We start from the raw sequence: 12,270 nt of genomic DNA on the forward strand, positions 1-12,270 counted from the left end.
AACGTTTGAAAATCAACTCGCGTCATCCATCAACTCAACAGACTGAACGAGTAAAATCACGTTCTATCAACAGACACAGAAAAAGCATTTGACAAATTTTAACACCAATTTATGATTTTAAAAAAACACCTCTTGGGAACTTAGAAATAGAGGAAAACTTCCTCAACTTGATAAAAAAAAATCTACAACAAACCTACAGCTAACATCACACTTGAGAAACACAAAGCTTTCACAGGAAGATGCTCCTGCCCCCAGTGGAGGCTCATCCCACCCAGGCTGTCAACCCGGGAGCCCACAGCCCGACCGAGGACAGCTCTGCGGCGCCCCTGGTGGCAGGGCCTGAGCCACAGGCATGCGCCTGGCCTGGCCTGGCCTGGCCTGGTCAAGGACCTGCCCAGGACCCACCAGACACAGCACATCACTCAGGCCCTGCCGCCCGGTGCTGTCCTTGAACTTCCTGGCCGCTCCTGTCTGGAACGTCCTTCACGCACAGCCACCTGCTCACTCCACCTCATCTTCTCTCAGATGGTCCACGTCCCTCTGTCCTCAGCTCTGTGGCTCACCTGCTCGTGTACTGATCGGGCCCCCAGCCTGGGATCGGTGAGCGCTGGGGCCATGTCTACCTGTTTCCCCTGGCTCTGGGCGTGCAGTCGGCACTCAATTGTTGTCAAACAAATAACTGAGTGACCTCTGGTTAGGCTGCCGGGGCCTCTCGGGCTCTCCAGCGCTTCAGATCTGAGCATCAGTCTCTGCCTCACCCGAGTCCCAGCTCGGCCTCACAACAGGGGACAGTCAGGGACCACCTCCCAGGGCTGCGGGGAGGGTTCCATGGGCAGAGGCGAGTGTAATGGGCTTGGCAGTGACCCCACTTCCCCGATGCAGCGGGGTCTCAGGAAGAAAGGGCACCGTAGTACCATCTGACCCAGACCACCAGGCGCCTCGTGGAAAAGTGGCAAGACGGGCAGTAACCAGGTGCCCGAGAGAAGCGCCCGAGCACTGAGCGACACACACGCTTTCTGGGACTTCCCTGTAGGTTCTCCCTTCTCTTTCTGGTCACCTGCCCTTTGGCCATGTCACCACAGGTGAAGAAGTGAGAGGAGGTGAAACCCAGCCGGCCTGTTGTTCCCCGAGCTCGGGCTGCATTTCTCAGGCACTTCTGTGCACAGCACCTACAATCTCTAAGCCCTGGGGGTGAGCCCGGGTGGGTGGAGGGGGGGTGCTGGTGCTGCCCCTGGCCAGGGCTCGGTTCCAAAGGCCCATCCCCTGGCATTTCCAGAAGAGACAAACCAAACTGCAGAGCAGATGGAGTCACATATTGACTCTAGATGAACCATTAATCTGCACGTGAAGGTGGAACGACAGAGGACAGACGGTAACACAGGAAATGCCTTCGTGTCTGGGGGAGGGTGGGAACAACAGGGAAACAGTGTGAAGGGTGACAAATGGGCCACATAAAAGTCAGCACTATTTGTTCATCAAGACGCCCTTGAGAATGAAGAGACAGTGGTAGAAGATATGAGTGACCTGCCTGACTGACCAAGGACTTGTAGACAGAACACAGATGAAACTCCGACGACCAGACAGACATGAGACAGGGCAACGCCTGAGTCAGACAGGTCCTTCACAAACGAGGATCGCCAAAAGGCCCAAAAATATATGAAAAGATATCGGCCCCAGTGGACATCAGGGAGACACCAGAGAAAACCACGGGAAACACCATCTACCCACCAGGGTGCTGGGAATGAGACAGAGGGTCAACTGCGCCCAGCACCCGGCAGGTCAGGAAGAGCTGGACACTCGTGCTGGTGGCGCACAGCATGGACTCGCAGAAGCACTGCTGACACTCCCCACAAAAGCTGAACAGCATCCCTGCAGCCAGCAGCTCCACCCGTGGAAGTGGAGTGAACACTAGGGGACCACCAAGGAGGCAGCACGCAGAATGTGGGCAACACCCCAGTGGAGCAGCCCATTTGGAGATGCTCTCAGAGGGAAGCCACATGGCTGAGGCTCCCCTGTGCACGAGCCGAGAGACACTGTCACCTATGGGGTCAGGTGTAGGGGCCGTCTGTCGTCTCTGGGTCCAAGTGCATTTACTTTGTGAGACATCACCAAGGTACATGCTTGAGATCTGCACACTCTGCCATTTGCATGCATACACATGGAAAGTGTCTCAATCAACAACTCCCTTAAGTAGGAGGCTTTAACCTGTTATCTGCCTTCTGACGGGCCCTTGAGGTTCCCTTTAGTCACACAAACAAGGATAGGCCTGGCCCCTGTGGCTGGTGACGGCAGGTGCCCTAAGTAGGCTCTTGTCCATGGGCCCAGCTTCAGTGGGAGAAAAGTTGGCTGCCAAACAATGGGGGTCCTGTGGAGGAAGGACAGGAACGTCGGGGGCTGAGACAGATGCAGGTGAACCAGAGGGCCTCAGCGAGCCCAGTGTCAGGCATTATGCCCCAGAAAACCAGCGGAGGGGTGTCCATCACCTCACCCTGCCTAGCAGGGGATGGGAAGGAGGGGAGTGGCAGGACCCATCTTGCACCTGTTCCCAGGCTGGCACCACACAGTGCACTGTGAACTGGACCAATGAAGCAATCCAGCTGCTTCCACCCGAGCACTTTCTCAAAACCAAACAAAGCACAGACACTCTGGCATCCGCGTGCCCAGGGTGCCCCCAAGGGGCACAGCAGACAAACTGGAAGGGGAAAGGTCTCCACACTTGGGCAGCAAACCTGAAAGCCCTCTCCCCTCACAGAAACCACACTCATAAGGGAACACAACATAACTTACTGCTCCTTCTGAATACATCTTCTGTCGGCTGCTGCTTGAGACCAGGGAATACCCAGCAGGCCCACCCAGGCTGAGTATCTGCAACTTTCCTTCCCCAAGGAACTTAAGGAACTGAGACTAACTGAAGAAACCTCACATTCCTCACTTGCCCGTCTCAGAAGGCCCGACATGTAGCTGCCCACTACAGAAATCCTCGTGACATTTTAATTAGTACACATTTAGTCCAGATGAGAGAATCTTTAATTGTCAATAACCATGCTTCAAGTTTTCTGATTAGATTTATAAACTTGAAGTTACTTTTCTCTTCCAAACACTAAGTGTTCTGAAGCAAGCCACATCTTTACCTGATCGGCTTCCTGAGAAACCAGACACTGATTCTAACTCTCTGGGTGCATGAGGATCCGGTCGCTACTTCATCCTATGGGCAGGGGGACTACCAGCCACCTCCCCCAGTGCGTGGGCTCTGCTCCCCTCCTCCCCTGGAAGGAAGGTGAGCTGAGCTGAGCACGACACTCTCACACCCATTGCCTGACCCTAAGTGTGTCCTATCAGCAGAACAAGCTCCTGCCATATTCCAAGCTGGGCGGGAAAACAGGCACCAGCTCCTCCAGAGCCCAGGAGGGTCACTTCCTGGCGAGTTCGAGCACCTTCGTCACCATGGCGCCGATCCCGTCGTGGATGAGGTGGAGCGCAGTCTCACACATGAAGGCTGGGGTGGTGACCACCTTGTTCTTTGGGTCCACGTGCGCTTCGTGCACAGGAGTTAGGGAAAAGCCACCCAGCAAGGACATGGGGCAGGTAGAGGCGTACGGCATGCTGTGGCCACTGTTCCCAGCTGCCCCAGAACAAGGGTTCTGCACCACATGCCCCGTCCCAATGTGACTGGGGTGGGGGGACATTCTTTTGGGTGGAATCTGCTGAGAGGGCCCCACCTTCCACACTATCTGTGCGCCGGGACTAAATGAGGATGCGGCCAGCACGTTCCCAGAGGAAGCTCAGCAAACAGTGTCAGCTTCAGGAAGCTGTGCAGCAGTGTGCCCTGCAGGACCCGCACGGGACCCACGGCCCCCGCAGCCCTGTCCGGGTCTGCACACTGCTGGCCCAGGTCCCACAACCCTGGAGGCAGCAGCATCTCCGCTTTTCAGATCAAGAAAACGAAGAGAGCTCATCTGCATGCCAGGGACAGGAGAGCAGGGGCCAATTCCACCTGGGATGCACCTCACCACACGACTCCTGCCCCAGGTCACGCAGACCCTGGAGGTGAAAGAACTGGCCTTGCCCCCACCTGCCCTGGACCTATACTGACCCGGGCTAGCCCTGACCCATTGACTGCCATGGTCTGCTGGCTGCTCTGCACCAGAGGGGAACATGGACATCTGAAACTGCAGGATGACAGCGCCACCTTCAGCACAAACGTCAGAAGGTTATGTGGTCATCTCTAGGACACTGATGTCCTGTTTCTGATTACAGCCCATGGGGGGACCCTCCGGGTCCAGGTGCAGACCCAGGACGTAGAACACTGTGCCTGAGGCTCTATGCCACAGTGCTCGGCGCAGCTCCAGCCTGGAGACGTCACCTGCCTGGCCAAAGGGGGGGACCCCATACCACATGCCACCCCCACTGCCAGAAAGGATATGGTCACTTCCTTCACACAGTGCTTGGCGCCCATGGCTTTGATGGCTTCCGCGGTCCCGGCATATGGCCACTTGCCACCTTCCTCCTGCTCATGGCCCACAGTGACCTCAACGCCACGGAGCACTTTGGCCGCAAGGACAGGAGCAATGCAGCACAAGCTGAGAGGCAAAGGGAACAGGGTCAGCTCAGGACCGTGCAGGTAGTCACCAGGCAGGGGTGCAGGGGGCACAGCCACGGCAGCTCTGAGGGGAGACGGGCACCATGGATGGAGCTTTCCACACAGCCCCGTCTGGGAGAATGTGGGCAGGAGGTGCTACATGCAGCCCACTCCCAGGCTCGACCCCAGGCTGGCACTGGTGGTGCTGAAGGGCTCTAGGATGGCGACTAGGCAGGCTCCGGTGAGCGACTGGATCCGAGACATGCTGTCAGTGGGGACTATCATCTGCAGCCTCTGTCTCCCACCTGGATGAAGGCGTCTAACATAAGCTGCTCTTTTTCAGTTCGCCAGAGACACAGTGGCCAGCAGCACACACAGGGGCCAGGAGTGGCCTCCAGTTTGCATCCTGCAACTTTGTCCTTACTGTGTGTGCCCTGCTGTGCTCCTGCCAGGCCTTCTCCACAGTGACCGGCTCCAAAGATGAGCAATGCTCGCCCTCTGGCTCACTGATGTGGACGAGCCACTCGCTATGTTAAAGTGGGAGCAGGAGGCAGCCACGGGGACACTCATGGACGTGAAGTCTGACAGAATCCGGTCTTCCAACAGGGTCCCTATCACACATCTCTAAGCCCCTACCGGATGCAGGTATCGCTGGCCTCGCCTGTCTGTCAGGACCAAGGACCATGGACTGTGACATTAGTGATGGCTGTGCCAAAGAGTTTGAGGGTGCAGAGAAGCAAAGGGACCCTGGCGTGTGGCCAGCCTCAGAATCCAGGCTCCAAGAGGAAGGGAGAGCAGCCGAGAATGACATGGTGGCAGGAACAGTGCTCACGGCAGCAATGAGAGTGGAAAACAAAGAATAACTAGCTGAGCAAGGACGGGAGGCTGGGGAAGGGGTGCTGGGAAATCTGGAGGTCAGGGAAGGAACTGGGGAACATTCTAGAAGCTGACAATCATCCCCTCCTTCCTGTTAAGCCATAAGGAGAAATTAACACAACCACAAACTAGAGAATTTTAAGAGCTGGAAGTCACCTGTGAAACCCCCTCCGTTAAGAGGAGGAAAGGGGCTGAGTTTTCAAGACCACACAGTTCAGAGTGGCAGCTCCCAGCTGTGAGTTACGAGCCACGGCCCACAGGTTCCAGCCCCTGCCCTCCCACCCCTGCCAGGCCTGCTCCTACAGCCACAACGTACCCAATGGGCTTCCCAGCCTTGTGGAAGTCCTTCAGCACACGCTCCACATCTTTGTTGACTTTGCAGTCCTTCCCGTCCGTGGCAAACGTGCTCCTACAGTGAGAACAAGCTCCTTACATCTCAGAGCTCCAGACTATTGGCCACCCGAGGTCTGAGATGTGGCTCCGTTAGCTCCTCAGCCATGGAAATAACAGCGAGTGTGCGCACGTATACGTATGTGGCTTCTCATATAATTATATATTTTTCTGTTCTTTTAAATGAGAAAGGAGCACGGAAAGTGCACGGAGGGAGGTCGTGTAGCAGAGGTGAGGAGGGAAAGCAGACACCAGAGCAAATGAAGCCACGGGCTCAGACTGCGAGCCGCACCTTGTGGTCCTCAGCCAAGGGACAGAAGGACATGCAATTAGCCTAAAACCAGTGACAGGTGGTCCACTTGACTGAAAATGAAAAGAAACGCAAATTAAACACTGTCTTTTTCACCAGAGCAAGAGCCGTTCAGGGTCTGGAACAGTTTCCCCTCCCAGCTGGTGGGCACACACCTGCCTGTGCCACCTCTATGAAGGCAACTGGTGAGACTCACCAAATTTCAAACTCCACCTTCTTTGCCAAGAGCCACATTCTGGGTGTCCCTGTGCTCTGTCGTGGGTTCTACTCCTCCTTCCTGGACACATGCATGGCGTCAGCACCAAGGGCTGACCGGTGGTCACTATGCCAATACGCCAAAATGCACCTATTTATACTTTAAATATGTGTATGTCAACTGTATCTCCAAAAAGCTGTTAAGAGGAAAGAGGACTGGATATCACAAGCATTCATCCAAGCTGGGTGTCCCTCCGGTGGAACCGTGTGTGAAGCTGTTAGACAATTAAAGAACTGACAAGCTACACTGTCGAGTGAAAGGCACAAAGTGCAGAATAGGGAGCTTAAGAGGCTACTGTCTGGTTAGATTTTTAACACAACCACATGTGAATATCATGGGAAATAAGCACAAAAGCCAGAAACAGTGCCAGGGAGGGAGAAGGGGGCTGGAGGGTCCCAAGCAGGAGGAACTGAGACTTCTGTCACCCCTGAACTCGCCTGTGGCCACATGCTGTACCCTAAAGTCCACAGCAGCCACCGTGTAGGAGACCCTGATGCGGGAGCTGGCCTTCCTTCTGGGAAGGTAGGAAAAGATGGGAGGCCAGTGACCAGAAGCTGCAGCTCCCCGCAGGATGGGGTGAGCTTACAGATGTGCACGTGGGCCCAGGGCCCCCACGCCCTTCAACACCAAGAGAGATGCACCAAGACCCAGTGCACCTCCTGTCTGAGCTCCTGAGTCAATCAGGTATGGCATCATCCATGCCAGGTACACACCCCCAGGGGTGGTGCTGACAGCCGAGGCCAGGGGCTTGTGAAGCCAGTCTCATCCTTCTGAGAAAGGAACCCCAGGCCTGTTGGAAGTGAAAAGCCCCGCTGACGCAGACAGGTCCCTGCCACCTCCTTCCAGGAGGCTCATGACAATGGGGACATAGGAAATCACTTGAAAGGCTGGTTTTGGGGACAGGGAGTGGGTGTGGGGTGGGGCAGGGCTCCCGCCAGGGAAAGCAGCTCTCAAGGGGCTGGGCAAACACAGGCAGACCTGGAGAAAGTGGGTGGTGGGAGCCTCAAGGCGTCAGGACACAGAAGGGCCGTGAGCAGAGTCAGGCAGAGTCAGACTTTAGGGAAAGTAACCACCTCTGCCCATCATTTCTCGGTGCAAGATGCCCAGATGGACAGAGGCAGCGAGGAGGTCACTGTGTCGCTGCAGGGGGAACAGCAATGACCAAGTAGTCAATGGTCCCGACAGGGTGAAGAGCAGTTGATGAGCAACAAGACTGAAGCCTGAACCCCCTCTGCCCCATCTCCTCCACCCCCAACATCAAGGGGCTGATTCTGAGCACAGGTGATGGACTCACTCTAAAGATCAAGATGTTCCACAGGCCTCTGGGGCAGGCAGCTGGAAATGTGGGTCAGTAGGGGGAGGTGTGTGGTCCAGACAAGGTGCCAGCTAAGGCGTGAATGCAATTTGTGGGGAGAATGGAAAGGAGGTGCAGGAGGGAGGCGGGGACTCCATGAGGAGCAGCTGGGATGCCTGCGCCCAGAGGTCAGGCCAAGCCCGACAGCACTCAGAGAACTCACACGAAAGGGAGCACCTAGGTGAGGAAGGTACTGGACACCTGTGAAAGGGGGTGTGGACCACGCGGCGAGGACCTGAAGGGTGTGGGGCCTGGAAGGGTGGTGGGAGAGCAGCACCCACTCAGTCCAAGAGCGAAGGGAACAGAGGAGAAACAAGAGGAAGTGGTGATTCCTGGAGCGCTGTGCGGGCGGCAGACAAGTGCTGTCAGCAGGGCATGGGGAGCAAGGAGGCTGTGGGGCCCCAGAATGGCCTAGTCAGCGGGAAGGCAAGCCCTGGGGCTGGCTGCCTGCGGTAACAGTCAGGCAGTGTGTTACCACAGACCCTGGGTCTGGGGCAGGAACGTTCTTATGAGTGACACAGGAAAATGCCAGCACATCTGGGCCAGATGTGTTGATCTGTTGTGTTTCCATCAAACACATGTAGTCAGGGTGTCACACACACTACACCGTGTGCTTACACAGCTGTGACAGCTGTGACGTGAACCTCCCCCCACCCCCCGTCGCAGCAGCCCTGTGACCCCACAGGAGGTACTTAGGACAATAAGGCTGATGCAATTTCCACGAAATGCACAGAAAGACAAGGAATGAGAGAACAGAAAGAGGACCTGAAACCCAAAGGACGTCATAGTGACGGCCTCGCAGGCTCCCATCCAGATGCCCTGGCAAAGACCCAAAGGGCTCCAATCAGGACAGTCAGGTGACTGGAAAAGCAGTTTCCGGGCTCCACAGCCCACAGGGGCTTGGCTGCCTACAGGAACACACATGCAGACACTGGTTTTGCTGCAAGGAGACCCACCTGCACCGTGGTTATGACAGAGGAAGTCACAACCACAACAGCAGCCAGGTGCCATGAGGGCTCAGAAAGGAGCAGGTAGAGTAAAATTCGAGTCTTGCCAAAATGCAACCTAAGCCCCATCCTATAGTAGTTCCCTGTCACAGCAGCCAGTTGCATCGTTTGGACCCCGAGACCTCAGCAGTGGCTCATGTCACCACCTAGTCCCCATTTACTGCTCCAGGTAAAAAGCACAAGGCCCCAAACTCAAACACTCACAAGTTTTTGGCAGCTCCAAAGCCCCCAGGGAAGATGGCAGCATCATGGTTGGCTGCACTTAGCTGGGCCAGGTCAGTGATCTTGCCACGGGCGATTCTTGCTGACTCAGTCAGAACATTCCTGGGAAAGAGCACAAAGAGAGGCCAAGGAAAGGTTCAGCGTAGATGAGAGAACAGGGCGGGAAGGAGCCCACAGGACAAGAGGCCGTGTTTTCTCACGGCCCAGGGAGTAGCGTTCACACACGAGTTTCACGTCAACATGTAGAAAAAGCAATGGATCTACAGGCACATAAACGACTCCCGGACCCTCAGATCAGCACTTCAAAACCCACCCAAATCATCTGGAGCCTCCTGCATCAGTTAGGGGCCACTAGGAAGACAGACCCCCAAGAGTCTGAAACAGAGAGCATTTTCATGGGTAACCAATGGACATGACAGGGGTGGGAAAGTTAGGAAGCGCCTGTGCTGGGTGAGTGCAGCAACCACAAGTGGGAGCTACTGCCACCCTAGGCCAGGGTCCCAGGCAGAGAAAAAACCCCAGGGTCCTGATTAGGACCACAGCCCCCAGCAGACGGAACTGCTGTTTCTTCCTTTTCATCTCCCACTGTCTGAACCCAGCTGAAAGGTGTCTGGGAACCACAGCCTCCTGGGGCCATTGCCCTGAGGTCCCAGTAGGACAGGAGGGGAGAGGTGGATCTCAGAGCACCCAGGGCCTCAGGAACAGAAATGCTGCTGGGAGCTACTCAAAGACTCGTGGGGCCCAGACAGGTGAGTGAGGGGGCAGCCAAACTGAGGTGCACACCTTTGGTCAGAACAAAGCATGGAGCTCACTCAGCAGGAACATTTCGGTAAGGAATGGAAGGTAAGCACCAGAAGGTAGCGCTCTGGGCCCCCAGCCTTAGTCCACACCAGCCTGGGGACGAGTGCACTGAAGGCAGGACGTTCATTTGAACAGGTCTGGCCCTGACTGGGATGAAAACAGCTACGCGCGCAGGTTCTCAGGGAGCTTCAACCCGCCCCTGTGCAGTCAAGGAGAGAGGGGTAGGACCCACACCTGGTTTCGCTCTCAGAAGGCTGCCCCTTGGTGTGGTCAATCACATGCATCTGCCGGACGTCAGGAGCGAAGATCTGGACCTCAGCCCCACCACGGCTGAGGTGCACCAGCACCCTGAGAGGGAGGAAACCACACCAGGCTTTGAGACAGGCCCAGCCTCACCTGTCAACATTTTTGAAAACAGGATTTCAGCTAAATGCCAGGTATAAATTCCTTGGGTAGTTAATATCCCACTTGCTTTGCAAAAAGCTGTGGTTGGCTTGCATTTGAATTCACTGTCACTGAACTAGCCTGCACTGACCAGCAAGTCTCCACATTCCCTTGACACACCGGGTGCAGGGAGCAGAGTGACCAGCTGGTGTCACAGTCTGGATATCTGAGTTCCCAGGCTGCTGCGGGGTGTTTTCCTCCCACAGGCCAAATGATGTGGGGAGCTCAAAGGTTTGAGGGGGGTTTTGGGTCACGACAGTAAGTCCAGTTCCTGGTGTCCCCCAACCTTGCTGTCACGGAGGTGGGAGACATGGAGACATGCAGGTCTCCCAGAAGGCACGTGATAGCTCACCCTTCAGTCCCAGACTGGGTGCTGTCACTGTCGCCCTTTTGGAGGAGATAGAGATGCATGACCCAGAAGAGCCGGGCCTGCCCTGGTACTCCATTGGGCTCTGCAGCTCTCATCACCTCCTCCGCACTCCACATAGGTCTTGTCCTTGCTAGGATGCCTCAAGCTGTTCCCCGCCACTGCTGGCTTCCTCCACTCTCGTTTCCCCACCCCGGCCCCCATCAGGAAGCTCTGCGGGCCTCTGCCCTCCACCAGCTCCACACAAACTAAAGCTCACTCCTCCTCTGGCGCCGGCACCAGCACACACGGGCAGCTCCTGGGTGGCAGGGCTCCGGCCACCACAGCCCACGGCTCCTCTGGAGAGGGCAGGGGGGTCCCCCAGCCTCCACCTGGAACCTACGGGGCGCTGCTCACGGCCACAGCTGACAGCCAATGCGGAAGGAACAGCTCTGAAACCCCAAACCCGAACCCAGGCACTGGTCCCAATGTGTGTAGCACGTGTGTTCCGGTCGCCAGAGGAGAGGAGCAAGGGCTCGCCCTGGTGACAGCGCGGCAGGGGTACTAAGGAAGTTTACTCGGCGTCTCCTTGGGTTTCAGGTGTCATTTTAACTTTTCCTCCGCTGCCTCCCCGCGTCTCGTCGGTCCCTTTCGCTTCCTAATGGGGGAAAGGCTTCTCCAAGCGGCTGCGGGGACGGCCACCCCCTTCCCCAGGGCGGCCGCCCGAGGGGCTTACGCGGAGGCCTCGTGCAGCTCGGTCCCGTCGTAGACTCCGCACCCCGACAGCACCTGCGGGAGGAGCTCGGGTCACGGGGAGCCCACGCGGCGGGGGGCCCGGCCTCCGGCGGAGGGGGGAGGGGCGGGCGCTCCACCTCGGGCGCGGCGGGGGGAGCCCACGCGGAGGGCGGGGGGGGGCGCTCCACCTCGGGCGCGGCGGGGGGAGCCCACGCGGAGGGCGGGGGGGGGGGCGCTCCACCTCGGGCGCGGTGGGGGAGCCCGGCCTCCCGCGGCCCCCCGTGTCACCGCGGGCGCGCACTCACCAGCGCGACCCTGGCCCCGGGCCGCGGCGCAGAGCCGTGGAAGGCCGCGCGCGGGGAGGGCGCCGCGAACGTACAAGCCGCCGCCGCCAGCCGGGGAGCCACCAGGGCTCTGACAGCCGCCATGGCCGCGCGGGGACAGCGGGGTCGCAGGGTCACGGAGTCAGAGCCCGGTGCGGAACCAGCCCGGCCGCGCCTGCGCAGTTGCTTCGTTCCCGCGACCCCGCGGGCGCGCCTGCGCAGTCGCCAGGCGGCGTGCGCGTGTGGACGGGCTGGTTTCGTCCCTCGGTCCGCGGCGCCCGTGGCGCAGCTCGGCGCTGTCCGGTGTCTGGCCGCACCCTCCCACATCTGGCAGGTTCTGGGCCACGCCCGCAGGGTGTCCCCGGGACCGCGCTGAAATGGCCTCAGGGTCGCCTCCCTCCTAAAAGCGATTCCCGAACGGCGGAGCCGGCGTGCAGACGCCCGAGGCTCCCAGGTGTCCATTCCGTGCTTGCGCGGGGTGCGGATGCAGCCTTCGCATCGCCCCCTAGGCCTGCGCTCCCTCAGTGTCCGCCCGCGTGGGCCGTGCCCCGTGCGTGTCCCCGACACAGCCAGTGATGGTGTCGCCTGTGGGGTGCAGCGCCCCCTAGAGGCTCCCCTCCCACTCGG

At 58.0% G+C, this 12,270-nt stretch overlaps 1 protein-coding gene across 2 annotated transcripts; it reads right to left on the reverse strand.

The window, feature by feature from the left end:
- Positions 1–2,977: 2,977 nt before the first annotated feature.
- On the reverse strand, positions 2,978–12,220 carry GATD3 (glutamine amidotransferase class 1 domain containing 3). 2 transcript variants are annotated; one of them, XM_081138424.1, is made up of 7 exons: positions 11,626–12,220; positions 11,322–11,374; positions 10,030–10,143; positions 8,977–9,096; positions 5,772–5,864; positions 4,424–4,580; positions 2,978–3,539 (listed from the first exon to the last, which is right to left on the reverse strand). In XM_081138424.1, the coding sequence occupies exons 1-7, from the start codon at positions 12,103–12,105 to the stop codon at positions 3,411–3,413; spliced, it is 1,146 nt and encodes a 381-aa protein (XP_080994550.1). In that variant the 5' UTR covers positions 12,106–12,220; the 3' UTR covers positions 2,978–3,410. The 2 variants fall into 2 exon arrangements, with proteins under 2 accessions (XP_080994550.1, XP_080994551.1); XM_081138425.1 differs by having other exon boundaries at positions 11,164–11,374; positions 11,626–11,844.
- Positions 12,221–12,270: the final 50 nt, after the last annotated feature.

This window comes from Miniopterus schreibersii, assembly GCF_964146895.1.
Source record: "Miniopterus schreibersii genome assembly, chromosome: 5".
NCBI lineage: Eukaryota > Metazoa > Chordata > Mammalia > Chiroptera > Miniopteridae > Miniopterus > Miniopterus schreibersii.